Here is a 25,665-nt window from a genome sequence, read left to right as displayed (position 1 = left end):
TTACAATACACAATTTTACTCTTTCAACATAAAAACATTGCAATTGAATATGGGTTTTAACGTGTATGCATGTGAAACATGTGTACATCACTGTCGTTACAGTTCATCTTTGATTTCAGACAAGTTTTATAAGGAAAATTATCACATTAAATTATATTATCAGCAAAATAGTATTTAAATGACTCAGCTCAGTAAATATAACAATTTCTATACATATAGCAAAATATCTTTATTGTTCTTTGTGCCGTTGTATTTGTTTCTATTTGACTGAAACCACAGCTTTGATTATCCCTTATTGCAGGGGTCTCAAACACACGGCCCGCGGGCCAATTGCGGCCCGCGAGATGTTATTTTGCGGCCCGCACCTTAATATGAAAATTGAATGTTGGTGCGACCCGCGAGTTTTATATGAATAACGCTTTACAGCGTCATACTTGTATACTCTCGCTTTTTCCGGGGGACTCCCAGTTGTCAGTGCCCTTCCAGGGGTAATCATTCTCCCAAATTCCCCCCTAACAACGATAATAAGGGGGCACCGTGGAGGCACTGCCTTTAACATCCTCTACAATACGTACAAACAGCGTGCCAGCCCAGCCACATGTTGTATTTGGCTTCTGAAGACACAGTATGTGACTGCAAGACATAGTTGATCAACAACCATACAGGTCACACTGAGGGTGGGCATATCAACAACTTTATCACTGTTACAAATATTTGCCACACTGTGAACCCATACCAAACAAGAATGACAAACACATTTTGGGAAAACATCTGCACCGTAACACAACATAAACACAACAGAACAAATGCCCAGAATCCAATGCAGCCCTAACTCTTCCGGGCTACATTAGGGGGCAGGGTTGGGGTGGCTGGGGTCTTCATGAACCCACACCAAACAAGAATGACAAACACATTTTGGGAGAACATCTGCACCGTAACACAACAGAACAAATACCCAGAATCCAATGCAGCCCTAACTCTTCCGGGCTACAATAGGGGGCAGGGTTGGGGCAGCTGGGGTGTATATTTTACAATATATTGTTGTTCGGGTGGAAACCGGGAGAATGATTGCCCTGGGAGATTTTCGTGAGGGGCACTGATATTCGGGTGTTTCCCGGAAAGAACAAGTATGTTGCTAGGGCGGGAAAGCCATTCAAAGAAGGTGAATTAATAAAAAAATGCATGTTAGATTTTTTTAAGAAATCTTTTCTTGCGGCCCAGCCTCACCCAGTTTCTGCATCCAGTGGCCCCCCGGTAAATTGAGTTTGAGACCCCTGCCTTATAGATTGTGTGGTTAATTTCTTGCCACATGATCATCTTCTCGTACAAGACCGTGACTGGCTGAAGGGAGCTGTGACGTCATCCCCCACAGAAGTTTTAGGATGACAGATCACTCGTTCACAAAGCCCTCGCTCCACGGAAAAACATTCCTCTGTTTCTTAAGCTTGCTTCCGGACTCGAGCGAGTTTGGCTGCGAGTCGCCACAGTTGTGCTTTTTGAGCTGCCTGGAGTCCGAGAAGCCCCGCCCACAGCTCTGGCAGGAGTAGAGCTTGATGCCGGTGTGGATCTGCATGTGTGACTTGAGCTGGTTGGACTGTCTGAACTTCCTGCTGCACATGACGCACTCGTAGGGCTTTTCCCCTGTGTGCACCAGCAGGTGGCGGTGGTAGTTCTGCGACGTCCTGAAGGCCTTGCCGCACTCCTGGCACTTGTGCGGCTTGGCACCCGTGTGCAGGCGCTCGTGCTGCCTCAGCTGCGACACCAGCATGAAGCCTTTCTGGCAGACGTCGCATTTGTGCGGCCGGTCGCCACTGTGCCTCCTCATGTGGTAGACGTAGAGGTGGCGCAAGTGGAAGGACTTGCCGCACGTCTCGCACACAAACTCCTTGTTGTCAGCGTGGATCTTCTCGTGCGTGCGCAGGGTGCTGCTGCTGCTGAAGCTCTTCATGCACGTCTTGCAACTGAACGCTTTCATGCCCGGCGGCCGCTGCCGCTTGGACACACCCCCTGCCTTCACGCCGTCTTTGTCCTTGTGGACCAGCAGCTGGTGCTTCTGCAGCTGACAGTTGTAGAAGAAGGTCTTCCCGCAGAAGTCACACATGAAGGGCTTCTCCATGCCGTGCACCAGCATGTGGGTCTTCAAGGCCCACGTCCCCGAGAAGCCTTCACCACATTTCTCGCACCTGTCGACACACAACCATGGAGTAATAACTATAATTCTATCACAGGTTGTGTGAAGTGGCTTAATCGGAAATTTTAGAAGACCATGAAGGAATACCTGCACGGTTTTTCTCCGTTGTGGAGGCGCAAGTGCCTCTGGAAGTTGTACTTTAGGCCGAATCTCATCCCGCATGTCTGACACATAAAGGGTTTTTCCCCCGAGTGGACAACGCGGTGCTGCAGCAGGCCCATGCGACTCTTGAAGGCCTTGTCGCACTCTGTGCACTTGAAGGGCCGGTCCTCTGAGTGCGACCTTTTGTGGACTCGGAGGTTGCCGGAGGTGGAGAACCTCTTGCCGCAAGTCGGACAGGGGTAGGGCCGTGCACCCGTGTGGACGATCTGGTGCTCACGGAGGTTCTTCTTCCTGAGGAAGCCTTTCCCGCAGACGTCGCAAATGTAGGGCTTGATCTCGGTGTGAGACACCTCGTGGTAGCGCAATACGGCCAAGGAGGTGAAGGTGCGCTCGCAGGTGCCGCACCGCAAAGGCGTCTTCTCCAGCCGGTGGGTGGCCTGGTGGACTCGCAGCTGCCGTGCCAGCCTAAACTTTCTGTTGCACTGATCGCAGGCGATCATCTTGTCGGGGTCACGCTCCTGGGCGTCTTTCAGCTGGTGGCCCAGCAGATGCTTCTGTAGGGTTTTGGCCTCGTAGAAGCCTTTGTCGCACAGCGTGCAGGGGAAAGGCTTGACGTGACGAGACACGTGCTTCCTCAGCTGGTGCTTCTGGTGGAAGCCTTTGTTGCAGCGCTCACAGAAAAACCTCTTCTGCTTATACAGCTCCCTCCTTCTCTTTCTCTCATGCTCCTTCTGGTCCTCTTCACCGGCAGCAGCTGCACACAAGACACCATTTTGGTCATGAGTATGAACCAGTGTTAATTTTGTTGACATAAAATGTTGGTCTTCAATATCGTCAATGACCTATTTTTAACCTTGACTAAAATGATAACCAATCAAAACATATGCACATTGACAAAATAATTGACAATTTAGTCAACGAATACAAATGAGATGAAATTTTTCAGAGACCAAGTGAATTATATTTACACATCGCTTTTCTCTAGTGACACAAAGCGCTTTACATAGAGAAACCCAATATCTATGTTACATTTAATCAAAGATCAAAGGTGGCTATTTTGAAGAAAATACAATATAAAACATGTTTTCAGTTATTTCACCTTTTTTTGTCAATTACATAACTCCACATGTGTTCATTGATAGTTCTGATGCCTTCAGTGACAATCTACAATGTAAATAGTCATGAAAATAAAGAAAACTTTTTGAATGAGAAGGTGTGTCCAAACAATGGCCTGTACTGTATATACATATACACTATACTGCCAAAAGTATTTGGCCACCCATCCAAATGATCAGAATCAGGTGTCCTAATCACTTGTGTATAAAATCAAACACTTACGCATGGAGACACTTTCTACAAACATTTGTGAAAGAATGGGTACCTCTCAAGAGCTCCGTGATTTCCAGCGTAAAACGGTCATAGAATGCCACCCGTGCAACAAATCCAGTCGTAAAATTTCCTTGCTCCTAAGTATTCCAAAGTCAACTGTCGGTTTTATTATAAGAAAATTAAAGAGTTTGGGAACAACAGCAAATCAGCCACAAAGTGGTAGGCCACGTAAACTGACAGAGAGGGGTCATTGGATGCTGAAGCGCATAGTGCAAAGAGGTCGCTGACGTTCTGCACAGTCTGTTGCGACAGAGCTCCAAACTTCATGTGACCTTCTAATTAGCCCACTTACAGTACGCAGAGAGTTTCATGAAAAGGGTTTCCATGGCTGTGCAGCTGCAACCAAGGCATACATCACCAAGTCCAATGCAAAGCGTCGGATGCAATGGTGTAAAGCACTGTTTTTGGAGGTTGCCAGGAGAACTACATGTCGGACTGCATTGTGCCGAGTGTGAAATTTTGTCGAGGGGAGTTTATGGTATGGGATTGTTTTTCAGGAGTTGGGCTTGGCCCCTTAGTTCCAGTGAAATTAACTTTGAATGGTCCAGGATACCAAAACATTTTGGACCATTCCATGCTCCCACCCTTGTGGGAACAGTTTGGAGCAGGCCCCTTCCTCTTCCAACATGACTGTGCACCCGTGAACAAAGCAAGGTCCATAAAGACATGGATGACAGTCTGGTGTGGATGAACTTGACTAGCCTGCACAGAGTCCTGACCTGAACGGAGACTGAGAGCCAGGTTTTCTTGACCAACATAGGTGTGTGACCTCACCAATTCGCCTTCGAAAGAATGGTCAAAAAATCCTATAAACACACCCCGCAACCTTGTGGACAGCTTTACCAAAAGAGTTGAAGCTGTAATAGCTGCAACAGGTGGACCAACATCATATTGAACCTTATGGGTTAGGAATGGGATGGCACTTCAAGTTCATATGTGAGTCAAGGCAGGTTGCCAAATACTTTTGGCAATATAGTGTATGTATATATTTCATATTATAGCCAATGAAATTTAGTTGACTAAAGCTTGACTAAAACTAAATCAATTTAGATGACTAAAATATGACTAAAACTAAAATAGTTTTATGTCAAAAGACTGTTACTTAAACTGAATTACAACCGCTGCCCAAATGAACATGGATGATGTATCAGTCCATCACCTCACCTTGATAAGTGTCAGCCACCGTCTGCTCTTCAATTTTCACTTGGACTGGTTCTACTCCCTTCTCTGCCTCCTGGAGAACACAAAGAAGACTCTTTTGGTCATTTTAGCTCTGAAAAAAATTAACAGGTTACTGTGTTGCTAAATGTGCCAAAGATATCATGTAAAGATAAAACAGGAGGAAAGAAAGTCCACCATTACTTCAAAGGATTTTTCTTCTTTGGCTGCCTCACACGCCCGCCGATCATCAGGAAGTGATGTCGTACTGCAGGACTGGATGACTTCTGAAAGCAGGTTGGATTGAGGGTTGTTTACGGACTGATGTGGCGTTTGCATGGAGGAAACGGGACCAGGCTGGACTCTGAATGCCCCGTGAACGGGCGACTTGATGATGACCACAGGCAATGGAGGACTGCAGCTCGCTTTGCCGCAGGATTCTTTGGCTTTTTTGAGGATGGCCACGGCGAGCGTCATGGGGTCTGCAGCTGGTCGTTTCAAGTCTACTGAGACGGCGGCTCCATCTGGAGTGTACAAAAAAAAAAATAGAACACATTTACAACCCTCTTCCAGGGGTCTTGGCATCCTTTACTTTCATTTTTCATACTCTTTGTTTTCTTAGCTCTAGATGTTAGTTTGTCCTTTGAGCTGCGCTCCCTCTCCAGTTGTTCCACTTTGCCCTTCAAGGTCTCATTCTCCTTCGCCAAGCTCCCGCACAGCTCGCTGAAGATGCTGCAGATTTTACGCACAGCTTCCCTCGCCATCATGTTCAAGATGGCTGTCAGCTGAGGCTGCAAAGGGAGGAGAATATGTTCCAGCAGGCTCCATTGTTCAGTAGCTGCTATTCATATTCAATATGTGTACATCATAAACATCCATTCTGTTGTGCTAGTGAATGTGCACGCAAAATAACAAAATAGTCAAAAGTTAGTGTACATCCATCCATCTTCTTTTGCTTATTTTATTCAAAGTTGGGTTGCAGGGGCAGCAGCCTAAGCAGAGAAGCCCAGCCTTCCTTCTCCCCAGCCACTTCATCTAGTACCTATGTGTCAAAGTCAAGGCCCGCAGGCCGAATTAATTATTTATGGACACCAGAATGATATTTGATGATTATTAGAAACGGGCCGCAGGCCACAGCTGCCTGCAGCTGTTAGGCACGCACCCATACCCCATCTGTGTTGGCGCTAGGAATTTTCAAAATAGGGTCAGAGGGACCCCATCAAATCATAAAAATGGGGTCCCACAGTAAATTTTGGGGTCCCACTTTTTTGTAACTGTTTTGAAAACAAATGATAAATGTATACATGATCCTATTATATCTCACATTCTATATTGTGTTTTGGAAAAAGGTTGTCATAAACGTTACTTATTCATTTTAAAAAATAATACAAAAAAACAACAACACATTTTTATGCATACGTAAATTTATTCAGTTATAAACATTCATTCACTTTCTTCTTTCCTTCATGGATCTAAACTTTACCGCAGCTGGAATTTTTTTCTATATTTATATTGTAATATTTTCAGAATTTGCTTGTTTTATTTTTGGCCAAAATAAAACAAAGAAAACAATCTGAAGTTGTCATTATTTTTTCTGCCATGATTTTAATAGTCCGGCCCGCGTGTGAATTTCCTTCATGCGGCTCCTGAGCTAAAATGAGTTTGACACCCCTGTTCTATTACCTGCCGGGAGATCCCGAGGCGTACCCGAGCCAGCTGGGAGACTTGACAAACATCCGTCCGCAACACTCAGAGCGTGGGCTTATTTAAAGAGCGCTGCAAGTTTGATGCTCTGTGATTCCATCAAATAACAATGCAGCAGAGATGGAGGGACATGAATATGACAGAAAAGATACCTGTCAAAAATCCAAACATTGTGTAAATATCTTGACAAATAGAAAAGTTATTATGTAAGTTAAGAAGAGCAGGCAGGAGCTCACACATTCTCATACTTTTTGAAAAATGACTAAATTATAAGCTACATGAAGGAGTTGTTTTAATTTATATGTTCGCTATATTCCAGGGTTCTTCACAAGGGCACTTTACAATGTATTAAATCCATAAACGGCTATAAAATTGTATGAAATCGAGTAGATGGCGAGTTATTGTGATGTTGATGTCATGTATATGTCAGGTCTCATATATTAACCAATTTTCCCAGGAGATTTTCTGCATTTTGAAATGCTAATCTAGACAAATGTGATGAAGATGTAAAATTCTATGACGTTAATTGGTGCTAAATTAACCAAAGCATTCGCGGCGCATAAAACATTTATGTTGCTACTGGTCCGAAGTTTCCTAAAAAAATATGTTAAAAATACTATTTGAAGATTTGTCCAGCAGTTTACTGGTGTATATTATTTATGTTTAAATAACTTTTACTGAAAATAAATATCGGCTCTAAATATCTGTAATCGGCCTCCTTGGCGACTAATAATCGGTATCGGCCCTGAAAAAACATTGGTACATCTCTTATGTTTACATTTGAGTTTGAGTTTATTTCGAACATGAATGCATACAACATGGTAAATCACAATTTCCAGTTTCTCTATTCAACATGTTTGAAAAGGAGTAGGAAGAAGCAGAGCTTATTTAATCCTACCCCTTTTCCTTTACATAGCAGTTGTTAAAACTTTTTGTTCACCTCCTGTTCTCAATTTATTCACAATATACTCAATAAGTAATAACAATAAAAATAATATCTGTGTTGGCCCTGCGATGAGGTGGCGACTTGTCCAGGGTCTAACCCGCCTTTTGCCCGATTGTAGCTGAAATAGGCTCCAGCGACCCCCCCCCCGGGACCCCAAACGGGACAAGCGGTAGTAAATGGATGGATAGATATACTCCATAAGTAATAACAATAAAAATAATATCTGTGTTGGCCCTGCAATGAGGTGGCGACTTGTCCAGGGTGTACACCGCCTTCCGTCAGACTGAAGCTGAGATAGGCTCCAGTGCACCCCGCGACCCCAAAAGGGAATAAGCAGTAGGAAATGGATGGATGGATAAATAAATAATAATTGAAGTAAGTTATATTTCATATGGTGAAATGAGTAAGATTACCTTGCAAATGAATGGATGGATGTTTATCAGAAATTGTATCATGGTTCTTCTTCTTTGTAGTTTGTAAACACTAAGTTTGAAGAGATGAAGTGGATCACATTAGTACATTGTTTGATTTCTTTGCTTAATCCATTCCATAATTGAATTCCACATACTGATATACTGAAGGTCTTAAGTGCTGTACGTGCATACAAATGCTTCAAATTACATTTATCCCTAAGATTATATTTCTCCTTTTTTTGTTGACTTTTTTATTGGGACATATGACTCGCGCGTTCTGTTATTGGAAAATAATGCATGGCAAATGATAGAATATTTAAAACATTTTGAACCAATATAATAATTAAACCATATATATAAAATAAAGCAGGGGTCACCAATTGAGTAGCCCGCTGGCCAGTTCTAAAAATAGCTTAAATAGCAGCACTTACCAGTGAGCTGCCTCTATTTTTTAAATTGTATTTATTTACTAGCCAGCTGGTCTCGCTTTGCTCGACATTTTTAATTCTAAGAGAGACAAAACTCAAATAGAATTAGAAAATCCAAGAAAATATTTTAAAGACTTGGTCTTCACTTGTTTAAATAAATTCATTTATTTTTTTTTACTTTGTTTCTTATAACTTTCAGAAAGACAATTTTTGAGAAAAAATACAACCTTAAAAATGATTTTAGGATTTTTAAAACACATCAAAATAACCCTTTTACCTTTTAAATTCCTTCCTCTTCTTTCCTGACAATTTAAAATGTAAAGCCCACCAGGCTGCTCCAAACGTTTGGTCCCTTGTTGACACAGAAAAGTACAGTGGTGTAGTGGTGCAGCAGCTATGAAGATTGCAAGCCTGTTTGGTTCAACTTATCTTTGGGAATCAGCCTTTTCTGACATGAACTTCATCAAGAACAAACACGGAACACGACTCACAGGTGCACATCTGCAAGACTCACTCAGAGTTGCAGTGTCAAGTTACACAGCAGAGTACAACACACTAGTTAACAGCAATGCCAGGCTTCCCACTAACCGACAAAGAAACAGATAACAGATTTGGTGTCCAGTTCAAAGTGTGACATGATTTATTTAAAAATTGGAGAGTTTACTTTTGTATTTTACATGAGTTATTATTTGTACAAACATGGTGCAAAGTAATTCATGATTTGGTAAAAAATGTTAGTGGCTAGCTAATTAAAATGGGATATTGTGATTTCACATGACTGTCTTAGAAGTGATCATTTGAAAATGTTCAATTCGAAAAATGTGCACTTAGAGAAAATATAAAAATTAAGTGTTGCATATTGATATTTATCTGTTTCTATAAATATTTATTGTGAGGAATCATTAAGATGATCAGTGTTTCCACAAAGATAAATATAATTAATTATTAATAATAAAATATAGTTAAAGGTAAATTGAGCAAATTGGCTATTTCTGGCAATTTATTGAAGTGCGTATCAAACTGGTAGCCCTTTGCATTAGTCAGTACCCAAGAAGTAGCTCTTGGTTTCAAAAAGGTCGGTGACCCCTGTAATAAAGCTCGCCTGAATATCATGCTCTCTCCTCGTCAGCGAAAACGGAAGTGACGACGGATTCTCATCTAGAGCTGTTATTGTTCTCTCAGCTAAACCTACAAACTGCTGGCGGTTAAGTGTTTTACCGGATAAAAAACAGCCACCGACCTTCAGATCTTTGCCCCCAGCAGCCTGCTGTCTCCCTCCGAGGCTCTGCTGGAGGACACACACGGCCGATTCCACCGCTACCTCCATGATGAGCGCCGTCTGACAGCGGAAAGTTTCCATATCGTTCACCCGCGACATCGTGGGCCGTAAGTCTTGGAAGATAGCTCCCCGGGGGGAAATTGCCACGTTACGGAATATTTAAAACTGCGACTGGAAAGTCGACAAAAGTGCCCGCCGTGTTACAAAAAAAAGAGCCCGTCTATCAGGATGGTTCTCTGCGTTAAGGACGTCCAATATGGCTGCGATGTTTACATCCGGGTCACCACGGAGTTTTTTCATAGTTAAAGTTCCCAATTGAGAGTGAATAGCCGAAAAAAGACACATGAATAAAAAAAAAAAATATTCCGTATTTCCATGTATATTGTCCATGACATTGTTGTCCATGTAACGGTATTTCCACTTTATAATTGTAATTTAAAAAAAACATCACCGGAAGTGTTTTAGTTCCTCCTTTGTCTGTCAGTGGGTTGACATAGTTCACATTAGGTTCTCAAAATTTTAGAGAAAGGATACATAATCTCCGTATTTCCTTGAATTGCCACCTGGGCACTAATTCATTTAAAACCTTTTCTCACTCCTGCGCTTACCAAAGGCATGCGGTAAAAGGAAGCATGCGCTAATTATTTTAACACCTCTTCTCACTCTGGCACTTACCAAAGGTATGCAGTAAAAATGTTAGTGTGATGGAAGCTTGAACCTTAAATCCTATTGAATTGCTCTTAATCTTCTTCCCTTTATGCGATTTCAAATTACCGGTATTGAAATCAGCCTCCTCCATTTTGAAAATGATGACAGGGTAAGTGTCACTCGTGACATCACGAGTTTGACCAGGCGGTAATACCAAGCATGCGCTAATTATTTTGGGAAGCGAGTTTGACCCGGCAGTAATTCAAGGCAGGCGCATACATGCACTGCGGCAATTCAAGGAAATACGGTAATTGCGTAAAAAATATTTTTTGCAAACGCAAAGGTGCCGTTGTTGAGTGTCTGTGCTGTCTAGGGCTCTGCAGAGTAACCGTGTATTACTCTTTCCTTACAGTAAGTGGCAGCAGGTAGCTAATTGCCGTCCATCCATCCATTTTCTACCCCTTATTTCCTTTTGGGTTGCGGGGGTGCTGGTGCTTATCTCAGCTACAGTCGGCGTACACCCTGGACAAGTGGCCCCTCATGGCAGGGCCAACACAGATAGACAGACAACATTCACACTCACATTCACACACTAGGGTCCATTTAGTGTTGCCATGTAGAAAAAAGTTGAAAATCAAGACTACATTTCCTGCTATTGGGTGCATTTCTAGGCAGGACGGTGGGGCTGGGGTTAGTGCATGTGCCTCACAATACGAAGGTCCCGAGTAGTCCTGAGTTCAATCTCGGGCTCGGAAGTTTGCATGTTCTCCCCGTGACTGCGTGGGTTCCTTCCTCACACCTCCAAAAACATGCACCTGGGGATAGGTTGATTGGCAACACTAAATTGCTCCTACTGTGTCAATGTGAGTGTGAATGTTGTCTATCTGTGTTGGCCCTGTGATGAAGTGGCGACTTGTCCAGGGTGCACGCCGCCTTCCGCCGCAGCAAAGATAGCAGCAGAGATAGACTGCGACCCCCTCTCCCAAAAAATAGAAGTTGGATGGATGTTGGGAACATGGTTTGTCGACAGTGGGAGGAGGCTTGTCGGTAAAAAGGTATCTAACGCTTAAACCAAAACTAAACAAAAGGTGAGTCCCCCTAAGAAAAGCCATTGAAGCTTAGGGATGGTTATGCAAAATGAAACTACAACTGAACTTTCTGCAAAGTAAAGAAAAACAGAATGCTGGACAACAGCAAAGACTTACAGCGTGTGGAGCAGACGGCGTCCACAAAGTACTTTCCGTACATGACATGACAATCAACAATGTCCACACAACTTAAATAGTCTTGATTGCGAAAACAAAAGTACGGAAAGAGCGTTCAAGGAAGACATGAAACTGCTACAGGAAAAAAACAACAGAACAGGAAACACCTCCAAAATAGGAGCGCAAGACAAGAACTAAAAAATACTACACACTAGAAAACAGCAAATAACTCAAAATAAGTCATGGCGTGATGTGACATGTTCTGACAGTACACCTACATTGAGACAAGAGCTATAGTGATGCATTGCTGGTGATGATTTAAAGTCATACCCAACAATTGTGACAACAGCTTTTTACTGTAAATATCAGCTGCTGAGTTTTATTTTTTTTTGATGGTGGGGTGCCTGTGGAGTTTTTCAATAAAAAAATGTGTCTTGGCTCAAAAAGGTTGAAAAACACTGCTCTAAAGACCACTTAGCGTCAACGTTATTAATCAAATATTCATATTTTGGAATCAGTTGTCCCTCTTCTTTGCTTGACTGGCCTCGGCACGTTTAGTGCGCATGTTTTTACTGGCCTCTACTGGTCCCAACATGTTGCCATGCCAAACTGATACTCCCAAACACATGTTTGTTATAGACACCATCTGTTTTATTGTCATTAATTGCTGTCAAACATATACAGCATTGTCAAATCAGTTCTAAAGCGAGTCAACTTTCACCTGAATTTTATTCCGGAAAGTGCCAGATGGTGGGGAGAAAAAACCATCTATGTGGAAATAAGTCCACCAACATGAATCAACCTGGTTTACTTCCACATTTTAAGTCAGAATGTTGTTGATTCTTTAAAAGATATTTTGTAAATCTGAGTGTGGCTGATTGTACACAAAAAAAAATTATCATCATAAGTCAATGAGCGATCATATTGTTCTGCATCCAAACCCCGATCAATAAAGTTCAACATTAGGATTGGTTAACCACCAAAACATGATCAATCTTTCTGAACACCATCATTGTTGTTTTAAATACAATCAGACTGGTCACATGGTCGTCTAGTACCTGATTTATACAGTTCTACTTTTTCTTTTTCTCATGTGCAACATACAATAAAGACGCATCCCGGCGGTCTCAGCTCACAACCGGGGACCACGTTCCCGTTTGGGTCCTGGCTTAAAGTGCTTCCACAGTCCCTGCAGGGAAGAAGGTCCAAACTGAGGGAGGGAAACATGAACGCAGTCCTCATTCAGACATCTGGAGGCTTCAGTCTAGTGGCCACTAACGGAACTGCAGGTGCTTTTCGAACTGGATCCACTTAACATACGATTAGCCTATCTAAACAGAACCAGTAAAACATGGGTAGTGAGCCTTTTTTCATACTGAATTTAAGAAATAATCAAAGAAAATGTTATTTAGTAGAATTGCGTGGCTGGCCGGATTAAAGGCGCAGGTTCCCCACCCCTGCAATAGAAAATCTAAAAAAGGTTTTAGAACTTTTAGAAGTCAGTCATGTTACAGAACAGAAGCAAGCTGCTGTTCCAAAACGGATCCAGGCGCTTTAGAGAACATCATCCGGGTTCTCGTGGACTGACGTGCGGGCTTTACGTCTGCGCGGCCGCAGCGTGGCCAAGCAGGAAGAGGCGGTGAGGGCGACGCGGCTCAGGCCGACGTTCAGGCAGTGGACCTCGGAAGTGACCGGAACCTCGGAGAAGAGGGCGCGGTCCCTGGACATCCGGGCCAGACCGCCGTCGTTGCTCTCGATGTCCTTGACGATGTTGAGGATCTCCTGGCGCTCCCGCTGCCGGGTCATGCCCCGGATGTTCAAAATGGCCGACACGTGTTTCTTCCTGGAGAGAACGGTCAAAGTGATTTTCTCAGCGTGGATGAAAATACAAGCCAGGACGAGGTGCTGGTACCTGACGTCCGGAAACTCCCGCACCAGAACTCCCACCTCCATCTGGATGGACGGGACGTCCTCCAGCTGGATCACCTCTGAGATGTGAGACAGAGCGCCGTCCAGCCAGCTCGATGGAGACTCCTGAAGCACACGCTAGTGTTACATCGCACTCAACGACCCACGGAGGGACCTTGGACACTGACCAGGTCCTTGAAGAGGACTTTGATGTCCCTGCCTTCGTCTCGGAGGCGGCCCCCCATCCTCTTCCTCATCTTCAGCGACGTGCAGATGATTCGCCCTCGCATGACCGAGCGAAGATATTCCATCACCACGCGCCGATGGACCTCCGCCACTAGGAGCTGAAGCGCACCCCAGGTCACACCGCTGTAATGTGTATGTCTGTGTGTGTGTGTGTATGTCTGTGTGTGTATGTCTGTGTGTGTGTGTGTGTTCTTTTATGTCTACCCTTCTTGAGACATCAACAAAGAAAAGTAGCTTCCATTTGTGAACAAGTTAGGACATAAATCATGGTCCCAATACAGAAAATCATTGCATCTAATAGAGAATGTCTCATTTGCACCACTGGTGGTGAAATCTATTAAAAAGGAGGGTTTTTTTCAAATTGACTGTCGGTTTTAAAAGTGCTCCCCCCTGGTCAATATATGAAATAAGTGTGTGTAAAAAATTTAAATGCGCCCCATATGGCTAAAATTAATAAAAACAATAAAGTAAATATGTATATTGAGACATACTGTAATAACTTGAAGTAAATAATGAAGATTAAAAAACAATTACAAACAAAACATTTTAAAAAATAACTAAAAGCTTACCTTTTTTATATTTGCATAGGTTGTATATATTATTAATGTTGTGAATACAAATCTTTATATATCTAGAAAGGGTGGTCCTAAAGAGGTAGGCATTTTTCGGAGGTCTCAAGAAGGCAACAAATACAAGAATACATGTGTCTGTGTGCGTGTGTGTGTTTGTGTGTGTGTGTGTACCTGGTAAGGTGGATTGTCCATCCTGTGATATTTCTTGAAGTGTTCTTTGATCGCAGCTTCTATCTGCTCATATGGCTCCGTGTTGCTCAGCCACTTCCTCTTCACCAGACGCTCGAAGAAAGGCTGGCACACACAAACACACACGCACACACACACACACACTTCACTTTACAGTAGTTATAAATGATAAATGGGTTGTACTTGTATAGCGCTTTTCTACCTTCAAGGTACTCAAAGCGCTTTGACACTACTTCCACATTTACCCATTCACACACACATTCACACACTGACGGAGGGAGCTGCCATGCAAGGCGCCAACCAGCACCCATCAGGAGCAAGGGTGAAGTGACGAGGTTCGTACTAGGTGGGAATTGAACCAGGGACCCTCGGGTTGCACACGGCCACTCTCCCACTGCGCCACGCCGTCCCTAGTTCCTCGGGTTTTGCCAAAATCTTGCCTCCGTTTTCGTATGCTATCATTGAGACGAAGGGAGTGTCCAAATAAAAAGTCCCATTGGGCCAAAAAAAGTTGCGAGTGGCAGCACTTTGATAAAGAAGGTGAGAACCGCTATTGAATTTAATGAAGAACTCCTCCCTCTGCTCTTATTGCCGTCTTCGCTAACAAGAGTCTAAAGGTAAAAGTGATGTTAAATATTCATGTATACATTTTATTTATCACTTACATGTATTTCCCATGTTTTATCTAAATGTAAAATATTTTAGTGTTCCTGTTTTTGGGTGTCTGGAACGGATTATTTGGGTTTACAGTGGAATTCCGATTTACAAACTCCAATTTACCAACTTTAAGGTTTACAAACTTTTAGATCAGTGTTTCCTATCATAAGGCCTAAAGGGGCCACCAAAAAAGACCTGTTCCCCAGCTGTGGTCCGTAAGGGCCGTGGCAGTACTAAGGTGTAAAACACTTTTCCACCACTTGTGGCAGTATTGACAATATCAAACAAACAGAAGAAGTCTGGAGCTAATGTAATTAAGAAGTTTCTTAAGCGCAAAAATTTTGATTAAAGTGGTGAAGCTGTCTTGTCATTTGCACTTTAATTTTATTGACAGTTTAGGTAGGGAACACATTTATTAAGTTTATTTATCTTTGCACAACATAATTGTATTTGCATTTATTTTTTTCAGTTATTTATTTTTAGTGCCTTTCTATGCAGTATAATTTGGTAGTAATTTTTTTTTTAATCAGCCGTTACATAAATAATCATCTTTGTAATGAACACATGCTCACATATTACATAAATAAATCATCTTTGTACTTAACACATGCTTACATATCATTTGACAAAGTTGTAAACTGCAAAATGGGTAGATATTACAATTAAAATCAAGTGTAAGATTACTAATTCAGTGCTTATATTTAAGTGGGCTCCTCTGTAGTTGGGCCTCGAAGGCTAAAAGGTTAAGAAACCCTGATTTAGGTCTTACCAAAGATGCCTCTGTGTGCAAAACATGTCTCTGTGTACGAACGCCTACTTCATTCATTTTGGGTCCCGTTAACAGCCATTTTGTGCCTGCTCGTATTGAAGAAATAGAGGAAGCTGCTTTGCACCACAGCAAGTTTTTAATTGTGATGAGAATATACTTTTTTTTAGAAAAACAATGCCAAAGCGATGTTATTTAACAGTGGAGGAGGAGACTGCCACTGGTTCAGCGGCGCCTCTTTCAAGAGCGCACACAGACCCTACCCCACGCCTTCTCCCTTACCCCCCTCGGTCTGTTCCTTTTCCTCCTTTTCGTGAGCTGCTCCTTTGTCAACGTTAATGCAAAAGTGGATTTGACTTAGGGCTGGGTGATATTGCCTTTTTTTAATATCGCAATATTTTTAGGCCATAATTGCGATATACGATATATATTACGATATTTTGCCTTGGCCTTGAATGAACACTTGATGCATATAATCACAGCAGTATGATGATTCTATGTGTATACATTAAAACATTCTTCATACTGCATTCATATATACTACTTTTAAACTTTCGTGCAGAGAGGGAAATCACAACTAAGTAAATTGACCGAAAGTGTATTTATTAAAGTTATTAAGCAGTTGCACAAACATTCAAGTCATTTCCAAAACATAAAGTGCAAGATTGTTGGAGACATTTTAAGTGTCAAATAAAAATGAGCTGCATAATAGGAAATCAAATAGTATTCGTCCTTCACTATGTGGTAGGTTACTACAGTTATGAAATTCTCTTCATTCTCTAGCGAGTGACTTTTAAAATGATGCTACATATTAGCAGTAATGCTACTTTTTATAGCAACGCTTTTTCCCCCCACACTGGACAAATTACGGTTGTCTGTATGACATTCCCAGTTGAAGCCAAACCAGAGGCAGAGGATGGAAACCCTGCTGTTTTTATTGGGAATTAAGTCTTTCTTCATTTGTTACCAGATCCGCACCTTTTTCTCGTACGGCTACATTAGCAGCTAACGTTAGCCACGCCGCTACCTCTCTGCTGGGCGAGGGCATGTATGTGATGTATGACGTGACAGTTGTGACGTATGTAAGAATGTGCACCTGCTTGTCTGTGAGGAGAGACAGGAAAGAGTGAGAAGAGCCTGAATGCCCGCAGCTAAAAGCAACTGCCTGAGAACGTATTACTCGAATATTACGATAGTCATTTCCTATATCGTAGAGACAAACCCGCGATATTTCGCATATATCGATATATCGCCCAGCCCTAATTTGACTTTTTTAAATGTGTATTATTGTAGCAATAGGGTTGTTAAAGTAAAACATTTTCGATTGTTTGTGAGGGCACCACAGCACGGTTAAGCTTGTCGTTGTTGTTTTAACCTGTAGATCATTCATCATTGTAGGGGATTTTTTTTCTTTCCGCAGCAAATTTAATGCATGGAGACAAGTTCACAGACACCATGTTCCTTTCCTATTTATAAAAAAATAGCAAGAAGCAGAATCAGTGCAATTAGTAATTTATTAAACAATATGTACTTATTTTTTTAAAATAAAGTGTGTTGGTTTAAAAAAAGAAAAATTGGTGTTGCAGCCACATTCCTGTTGGTCGTCAGAGGGATAACAATGAGCGTTTGTTTCTTTGAATGACACGCTTTTGAATCGGGAGTGAATATGAATTGGGTTTTATAAGGTTGAAAAAAAGGACAAGAAACATCTCAGCTGCATTTGGGCGGAAGGCGGCGTACACCCTGGACAAGTCGCAACTTCATCACAGATAGACAGACAACATTCACACTCACATTCACACACTAGGGACCATTTAGTGTGGCCAATCAACCTATCCCCAGGTGCATGTCTTTGGAGGTAGGAGGAAGCCGGAGTACCCGGGGGGACCCCACGCAGTCACAGGGAGAACATGCAAACTCCACACAGAAAGATCCCGAGCGCAGGATCGAACCCAGGAACTTCGTATTGTGAGGCAGACGCGCTAACCCTTCTTTCACTGTGCTGCTCGAGGCTGGAACCAATTATTCGTATTTACATTGTTTCTTATGGACAAATTTGCTTCTCTCTACAAACATTTCCATTATAAATAACAGTGGTTCGGTTCTCAAATGGGGGTACGTGTACCCCTGGGGGTACTTGAAGGTATGCCAAGGGGTACGTGAGATTTTTTTAAATATTCTAAAAATAGCAACAATTCAAAAATCCTTTATAAATATATTTATTGAATAATACTTCAACAAAATATGAATGTAAGTTCATAAACTGAAAAGAAATGCAACAATGCAATATTCAGTGTTGACAGCTAGATTTTTTGTGGACATGTTCCATAAATATTGATGTTAAAGATTTCTTTTTTGTGAAGAAATGTTTAGAATGAAGTTGAAGAATCCAGATGGATCTCTATTACAATCCCCAAAGAGGGCACATTAAGTTGATTACTTCTATGTGTAGAAATCTGTATTTATAATTGAATCACTTGCTTATTTTTCAACAAGTTTTTAGTTCTTTTTATATCTTTTTTTCCAAATAGTTCAAGAAAGATGACTACAAATGAGCAAAATTTTGCACTGTTATAGAATTTAATAAATCATAAACTGATGACATAGTGCTATATTTGACTTCTTTACCTCTTTTTTTCAACCAAAAATGCTTTGCTCTGATTAGGGGGTACTTGAATTAAAAAATGTTCGCAAGGGGTACATCACTGAAAAAAGGTTGAGAACCACTGATATATAAGGTTCCACTGAACTTTATTTCTTATGGGAAAAAAACTGCTTCAATCTCCGTCTGACTTTTTTCGTGGCGATGTGAAGAAATAAACGTGTGTGTGTGTGTGTGTGTGTGTGTGTGTGTTACCCGGATGTGCAGGAACAGGTGCTCAGAGAGAACTCGGACCCCCTGCTGGACGATGTGGTCCAAAGCTTTGTCTGCCCTCCTCAGAGAGTCCTCACTGGCCGCCGGCTCGCACTGAGCGCATCGCTGCACGAAACCTCTGAACACACGAACAGGTTTTAGACTCAATGCTTCAATATGACTGAGCAGGGGTCCTCAGGTGGTCACCTGAAGGGCGGACAGCAGTTGACCAGCGCGACAGTTCTGGACACGTATCCGTCCTCGTGTTCTCCAAACATTCCGCTCTGCATGCCTTCGTGAAACATTTCCACTTTACGCTGAAAGCTGCAAGACAACAACGCCCTCGTTAGAGGTCTCGGCAGCACTCTGTCTGTCGGCGGCGTGCAGGCGCACCTGTAGAGGAAGTCTGCCAGGCCGTTGAGGCTGCACTGAGCCACTCTGGAACCCAAACTCCTGTTGATGGAGGCGGAACGTTCCAGATCAACCTGCAGCCTCTGGAGAACAAATGAGTACATCGTATTTTGGTTATCTGTCCATGCTTTGTTCTGTTTTCTAGAACGACCTAATTTGTGTCAGGGAGACCTTCTAGAACAGGGGTGCCCAAAGTGGGGCCAAATTTGGCCAGCCGAGTCGTTTTGTTTGGAACTTTATTTTTCAATTGTGTTATTTGTGTTTCACACTTAAAATCCAGAGTGTCCTGATCCGATGTTGATATGGGATATCTGTGTCATATCAGCAAAAAAAACCCAAGTAAATGGATGATATCAACTTGCATGTAAACTGGACAGCCAGTTAACATCAAAACATCCTCCAATAGACACACTAGGTAGCTCTTTTTTTGTACTTTTGTATAGTATTTTACAAAGAGTAAACATGGTAGGCTGTAGGCTACTAGGAACTAGCAGCTTCACAACAGCTAAGCACACAGTAGCACACATGCTAGAAATGCACAATAAAGGAACAATTAACAGCACATTGTCAGTATAAATAAGTATCCAATAATTATAGTTCCATACTACTTACACATACAAAGTCTCCAAGACAAGCATATCAGAAAGTATCTAGTAACAAACATGTCCGCATTATTACACTTACGCCGTAATAAGTTTAAGCTATTGTGGCCACCAGGTGTCACTAAAAACAATTACTACTCCATTTAAACTTAGAAAAAGTAGAAATCTGACATAAGGTTATTGTTTTTCATGAGTAATTTCGCCTGATTTATCTGATTTATATCGGTATCGGCCAATATGAAGGCTCCAAAATAGGTATCATATCAGAAGTAAAAAAAAGTTTTTTCAGGATACCCTTAGTAAACAGGGGAAACTACTAAGAGCTGGCGGCTAAGCAACAGCTAAACACACAATAGTACACAAGCTAGACATACGTAATGATTGAACAATTTTGCAGTAGAAAACATCAGATTGGTCAATATAAACAAGTATCAAATAGTTATAGTTGCACATTACTTACACATACAAAGTCTTCAAAGCAGAAGCCTATCAGGAAGTATCCATTAACAAAGGTTTCTGCATCATTCAACTTCAAACAGGTAAAAAATATATTAGTGTTTTTCATACGTGCCATTGTTCTCTGACTAATTTCACTTAATCAAATATTTTATAAAATTCCACACTACCATGTAATACAAGTATGTATGATTCTTGCTGATATCGTATTGGATCAATAGTGGCATACTAAAGGCTCTAATATTGGTATCAGAAGTGAAAACGTTATATTGGAAAAACCCTACTTAAATTAGTTGTCTTTAACCCCCAGTCCACTAGGCACCCCTGTTCTAGAATATGACAAGAACAGTGAGAGCGCTTACTTTGGCAATGTGCATCATGGTGCGTTCAAAGACAACGCAGCCTGTTATACGCATCCCCATATTTTTGCAGACTTTTGTATTGTATTTGTATTTACTTTATTTAGTATTCGCTCGACGCTCATATTACTATGGTCTCCAAATGTAACCCCAACGCATAGCAGGGATCAACTGAAATGATTAGTTATTACTTACTATACGACAATGATGTTTAAAGGCCTACTGAAACCTACTACTTCCGACCACACAGTCTGATAGTTTATACATCAATGATGAAATATTAACATTGCAACACATGCCAATACGGCCTTTTTAGTTTACTAAATTGCAATTTTAAATTTCCCGCGAGTTTCTTGTTGAAAACGTCGCGGAATGATGACACGTACGCGTGACGTCACTGACTGTCAGGAAATATTAGCAGCTGCACCACTCGCGGCTAAAAGTCGTCTGCTTTAATCACATAATTACACTGTATTTTGGACATCTGTGTTGCTGAATCTTTTGCAATTTGTTCATTTAATAATGGAGACTATAAAAAACAATGCAGTTGGTGGAAAGCGGTGTATTGCAGCTGTCTTTAGCAACGAGACACAGACAATGTTTCTTTGTTAGTTGTGAAGCGGAGCGGTCAAGCGAACATGTTTTCTCCACGTCAACCAGCATGTTTTTGGATGGGGAAATTGTGATATATATCTTACCGGAGAAATCAATTGATTATTCGTCGTCCTGCAGCAGCGGCAGCTGTGAGTTTCGCTTTTCGGCTTCTCTCTTATACACTTTGTGTTCACCGCAGCCATCCGACCTCGAGTTATGTCTTTACAATCTTTAAAATCTCACTAAAACACTATTAAAACAATAAGCAGATAACGGATCTTCCAGAATTATCCTAGTAAATGTGGCTAATTACATCTGAAACGCTCACACTGCCGTCGCCCAGAGCCGTCGCTTTTTTTTTTTATATTCCTTCACTATCAATATCCTAATTCACGAACCTTTCATCCTCGCTCAAATTAATGGGGAAATTGTCGCTTTCTCGGTCCAAATTGCTCTTACTGCTGGTGGCTCCCATTAAAAACAATGGGAATATGTGTGGAGACCTGCAACTCGTGACGTCACGCACACATACTTCCGGTACAGGCAGGGCTTTTATATTAGCGACCAAAAGTTGTGAACTTTATCGTCGATGTTCTCTACAAAATCCTTTCAGCAAAAATATGGCAATATCGCGAAATGATCAAGTATGACACATAGAATGGACCTGCTATTCCCGTTTAAATAAGAAAATCTCATTTCAGTAGGCCTTTAAGTCTTCAGTATTGAACTATACGATACCAGCCGGAATCAGACATGTTTTTATTATTTTGTAGTGTGGAATGTTAGAAAAGTTTTGATCAAGTGAAATGAGTCAAACAGAGAACAATGGTAGCTATGAAAATATCCCTAACATACTCATTATTAACCGTCTGGAATGGACTTTCTTTGTTTTTTGGCGACACCTAATAATTCATTAAGATCACGATGCAGTGTGTTGAATTATGCGGACACGTTTGTTACTGGATACTTTCTGATACACTTCTGCCTTGGAGACTTTGTATGTGTAAGTAATATGCAACTACAATTATTTGAGACTTGTTTAAATTGACAAATGAGCTGTTTTGCACCGCAAGATTGTTCAATTATTGTCACGTAAGTTGGGCTCGTGTGCTATTGTGTGCTTATCTGTTATGTAGCTGCTCGCTCCTAGTAGCCAGTAACCAACAATGTTTACCTTTTGTAAAATACTTCACTAAAGTACAAAAAAAAGATCAATCCTGTGTGTTTATTGGAGGACATTTAGATGTTAACTAGCTGTGCAGCTTTGCACAAGTAAACACTCCACAGAACTGTTTGTATTGAAAATAATATTGGAAAGATGACATGCAAGTTGATATCATCCAATACTTGTTCGGCTGCTCACTCTTAGTAGCCTATAGCCGACCATGTTTACCTTTTTTAAATGACTAAAATAGAAGATAAGACCAACCTTGTGTGTTTATTGCAGGACAATTAAATGTTAACTGCAGGACTGCTTGTATCAGACATTTTCAAAGCAAACCCATTTACCGTAAATTCCAGACTATCAAGCCGCTACTTTTCTCCTTTAAACCCTGATGTTTATAAAACGGTGCGGTTACCTATTGATTTTTCTTTGCAGACGGACATAATGCAAATAGTAAAAAAAACACTGAATAGGTGTGTTATTGTTTGCGCTATGGTGCCATATTTTGGACAAGTTTGCTCACTGCAGGTTCTGCAGTGCCCTTCTGTTTAGACTAGGCTTTCAACCGGAAGTAAACGCGCCGGTCCATCTTCCAGCCGTCCATAGCGTTCCTGCTCGTATGAATTCTTCATCCATCACTTCAAACAAAGTTTTTAAGTTTTACAATATAATTAAAATAATTCTTGCTTACTAAACCGTTCCATGTGTGATGTCTGTAGGAGTGTTTTCATGCATATTTGTACTTGCTGACATAATGTCGTTAGCATTAGCTAATATGCTAACTAGTTTACGAGTGTCTGTGTCAGTCTTATTAACTTAAAAAGGCGTTCTCTTTTAATTGTTTAAGTTTCGTAAATCCACCAAAACGTCACTGTGGAGTTATTGAGTCTGTTTAGCTGATTGGAGAGCTAGCCCTCGCAGCTAATGGGTTCATGACAATGACTTCTGTTTTGTTTGCTCAGTCGTTTTACTCCCGTGTTACAGATATCAATTAAGGTATGTAAATACACATTTTACAAAATCGTTCTGTGTACATCACTAATTATCTGCGGCTCAGAGAAAAAAATATGTCTCTTCTAAAATTTAGAGGGTGCGGCTTATGCACCGGTGCACTCTCTAGTCCAGAAAATCCCATTCTTTTTTTGATGATATTGGACCGATATCAATATTGGATCGCAACACCCCTAATAATTACTGTTATGATTTATGTGGCCACTGGAGGGCAGCATCTCAGCCCTGTATGATGATATTGAGCTAAAGCGTGTGTGTGTGTGTGTGTGTGTGTGTGTGTGTGTGTGTGTGTGTGTGGGGAGGAAATTGCTGATGTTGACTTTGGCAGCAGCTGAAGAAGAATACAATCAAGAGAACAAAACATAACGGAATTCACCTTTACATAAGACTTCAATCATTCAGGTCCACAGACATAAAATACCATCTGTGTGTGCGTGTGTAGCCGCAGTAACTATGGTAACAAAGAGGCACCTGTATGATGGTCTTGGCTAGAGTTATGTGGAACTCCTCGACGTGCAGCGTTTCAAACCACCGCTTCTCTTCGTCATCAAGCACCTGACTCAGCTCGGTGGTCACTTTAGCCTGCGGAGTTGGCAAATCAAACGCACCTCACAACACTGTCACCGACATCACCCACGCTGCTCTCCGGGCCGCTGTCAATCACACACAGTCACCCCCCCTTACTTTGTCTCCAATCAATCAGACACTCTGTCGGCTGTCAGTCACACACAAACACGCTCCTCTAACGGCTATCATCAACTTGTGTAGTAGGTGTGTAGATGTTGTGGTCTGACCCGCACGGAGTTGAGACAGTCCTGTTCCAGTCTGTCCAGCGTTTCTGGGGGCAGCAGGGGTTGGAGCTGAGAGGCACTGAGAGGGTCCATGATGCACACCTTTGCCAGAACATCCCTGAAACACACGTATGATGACGTCATGATCTATCTGCATGTGTCTGTGTGTGTTATTGTATTTCTGCTCTTCTTGACCCGTCAACATGGAAAATTACCATCCATATGAAGACCGGTGAACAAGTTAGGACCGAAATTATGGGCCCAATACGGAAAACCATTGCATCTAATAGAGAGCCAAATACTACAGTCCGTGAACATTGCTCCAAAGTCAGGATTTTTTGCTGATTTAATGTGCATACAAAAGTCAACATTGACAGTTGCAAAGGCAGCAATATATGATAAAACTAGCTAAAGAAGGACTTCCCTATTCATCCCTGAAAAAACCCGCCAGGCGAACAGCTGATTTTACGACTTCCAGTGCTTATGTAAGACAACCCGTGTCCTATGTGTGATCATAGGAATAACAAATACACTATAGTACTAAGACTATAGTGGCCATTAACACTTAGCTTCTACAGCTGGGATAACCAAAGTGCGGCACAGGGGCCATCTGTGGTCCATGACTCGTTTGTCATCGGCCTTAAGCACGATACAAAAAAAATAGATCTCATTCGCACACCTGGTGGTGAAATCTATCAAAATTCGGGTGGTCCCAAAAACGACAGATTTTTCAAATTGACTGTGTGTCGGTTTTAAAAGTGCACCGCCTCTGGTCAACATATGAAAGTGTGTGTAAAAATTTTAAGTGCTCCCCAACATCGATAAAAACAAGTGTGCGCAAGAAATTGAAATGTGCCCCCTTTGGCCAAAATAAAATAAAAAAAATAATAAAATAAATATATATATATATACATCAGGGGTCAGCAACTCGCGGCTCTTTAGCGCCGCCCTCGTGGCTCTCTGGAGCTTTTTCAAAAATACATGAAAAATGGAAATGTTGAGGGGGAAAAAACATATTTTTTGTTTTAATTTGGGTTCTATAGGAGGACAAACATGACACAAACCTCCCTAAATGTTATAAAGCACACTGTTTATATTAAACATGCTTCACTGATTCGAGTATTTGGCGAGTGCCGTTTTGTCCTACTAATTTTGGCAGTCCTTGAACTCACCCTAGTTTGTTTACATGCATAACTTTCTCCGACTTTCTCAGACGTGATTTTTGCCACTTCTTTTTCCGTCTCATTTCTTTTCTTAGTTTATTTTGAACATGAATATTTACAACACAATACATCAGACAATACAATATTACCTCACACTTTGCCCACCAAACTTATAACGTTGCGCATGAATGCACAAAGGTGAAGTTTGTTGATGTTATTGACTTATGTGGAGTGTGCTAATCAGACATATTTGATCACTGCATGACTGTAAGCTAATCGATGCTAACATGCTATTTAGGCTGCATGTACATATTGCATCATTATGCTTCGTTTGTAGCTATATTTGAGCTAATTTAGTTTCCTTTAAGTCCTCATAATTAAATTTATATCTCATGACACACTATCTGTATGTAATACGGCTTTTAATTTTTTTGCGGCTTCAGACAGATTTGTTTTTG

General features: G+C 41.5%; 2 protein-coding genes across 5 annotated transcripts in view; both read right to left on the bottom strand.

The window, feature by feature from the left end:
• On the bottom strand, nt 1–10,280 carry LOC133537462 (zinc finger protein 345-like). Of its 3 annotated transcripts, XM_061878486.1 has the most exons (7): nt 9,572–9,711; nt 7,904–7,973; nt 5,448–5,631; nt 5,045–5,364; nt 4,847–4,916; nt 2,279–3,047; nt 1–2,183 (listed from the first exon to the last, which is right to left on the bottom strand). In XM_061878486.1, exons 2-7 carry the CDS (start codon nt 7,943–7,945, stop codon nt 1,391–1,393), a joined length of 2,178 nt encoding a protein of 725 aa, XP_061734470.1. In that variant the 5' UTR covers nt 7,946–7,973; nt 9,572–9,711; the 3' UTR covers nt 1–1,390. The 3 variants fall into 3 exon arrangements, with proteins under 3 accessions (XP_061734470.1, XP_061734469.1, XP_061734471.1); XM_061878485.1 differs by lacking the exon at nt 7,904–7,973 and having other exon boundaries at nt 9,572–10,280; XM_061878487.1 differs by lacking the exons at nt 7,904–7,973; nt 9,572–9,711 and adding an exon at nt 6,524–7,350.
• Nucleotides 10,281–12,092: 1,812 nt separating this feature from the next.
• Nucleotides 12,093–25,665, bottom strand: part of LOC133537461 (tumor necrosis factor alpha-induced protein 2-like) — a 69,127-nt gene continuing 55,554 nt past the window's right edge. For both annotated transcript variants that reach the window (XM_061878484.1, XM_061878483.1), the window contains exons 7-15: nt 24,048–24,162; nt 23,725–23,835; nt 19,049–19,149; nt 18,863–18,979; nt 18,659–18,794; nt 14,361–14,483; nt 13,560–13,715; nt 13,376–13,497; nt 12,093–13,306 (exon numbers count right to left, since the gene is read on the bottom strand). In XM_061878484.1, the coding sequence (XP_061734468.1) occupies nt 13,018–13,306; nt 13,376–13,497; nt 13,560–13,715; nt 14,361–14,483; nt 18,659–18,794; nt 18,863–18,979; nt 19,049–19,149; nt 23,725–23,835; nt 24,048–24,162 (1,270 nt within the window). In that variant the 3' untranslated portion in view covers nt 12,093–13,017. The remainder of the gene's footprint in view (nt 13,307–13,375; nt 13,498–13,559; nt 13,716–14,360; nt 14,484–18,658; nt 18,795–18,862; nt 18,980–19,048; nt 19,150–23,724; nt 23,836–24,047; nt 24,163–25,665) is intronic.

This window comes from Nerophis ophidion, linkage group LG18 (assembly GCF_033978795.1).
Source record: "Nerophis ophidion isolate RoL-2023_Sa linkage group LG18, RoL_Noph_v1.0, whole genome shotgun sequence".
Lineage (NCBI taxonomy): Eukaryota > Metazoa > Chordata > Actinopteri > Syngnathiformes > Syngnathidae > Nerophis > Nerophis ophidion.
Note: the sequence above shows the minus strand (reverse complement) of the source record. Positions and strands in the feature narration are given on the sequence as shown.

Bases quoted from the DNA above. Each gene is read 5' to 3' on its own strand.
- LOC133537462 (XM_061878485.1), bottom strand. From the start codon at position 9,709: ATGTCGCGGGTGAACGATATGGAAACTTTCCGCTGTCAGACGGCGCTC. The intron at 5,632-9,571 runs GTCGGTGGCTGT...CTCCCTTTGCAG, and splicing joins CTGGGGGCAAAGATCTGAAG to CCTCAGCTGACAGCCATCTT. The intron at 3,048-4,846 runs GTGAGGTGATGG...TCTTGTGTGCAG, and splicing joins GGTGGCTGACACTTATCAAG to CTGCTGCCGGTGAAGAGGAC.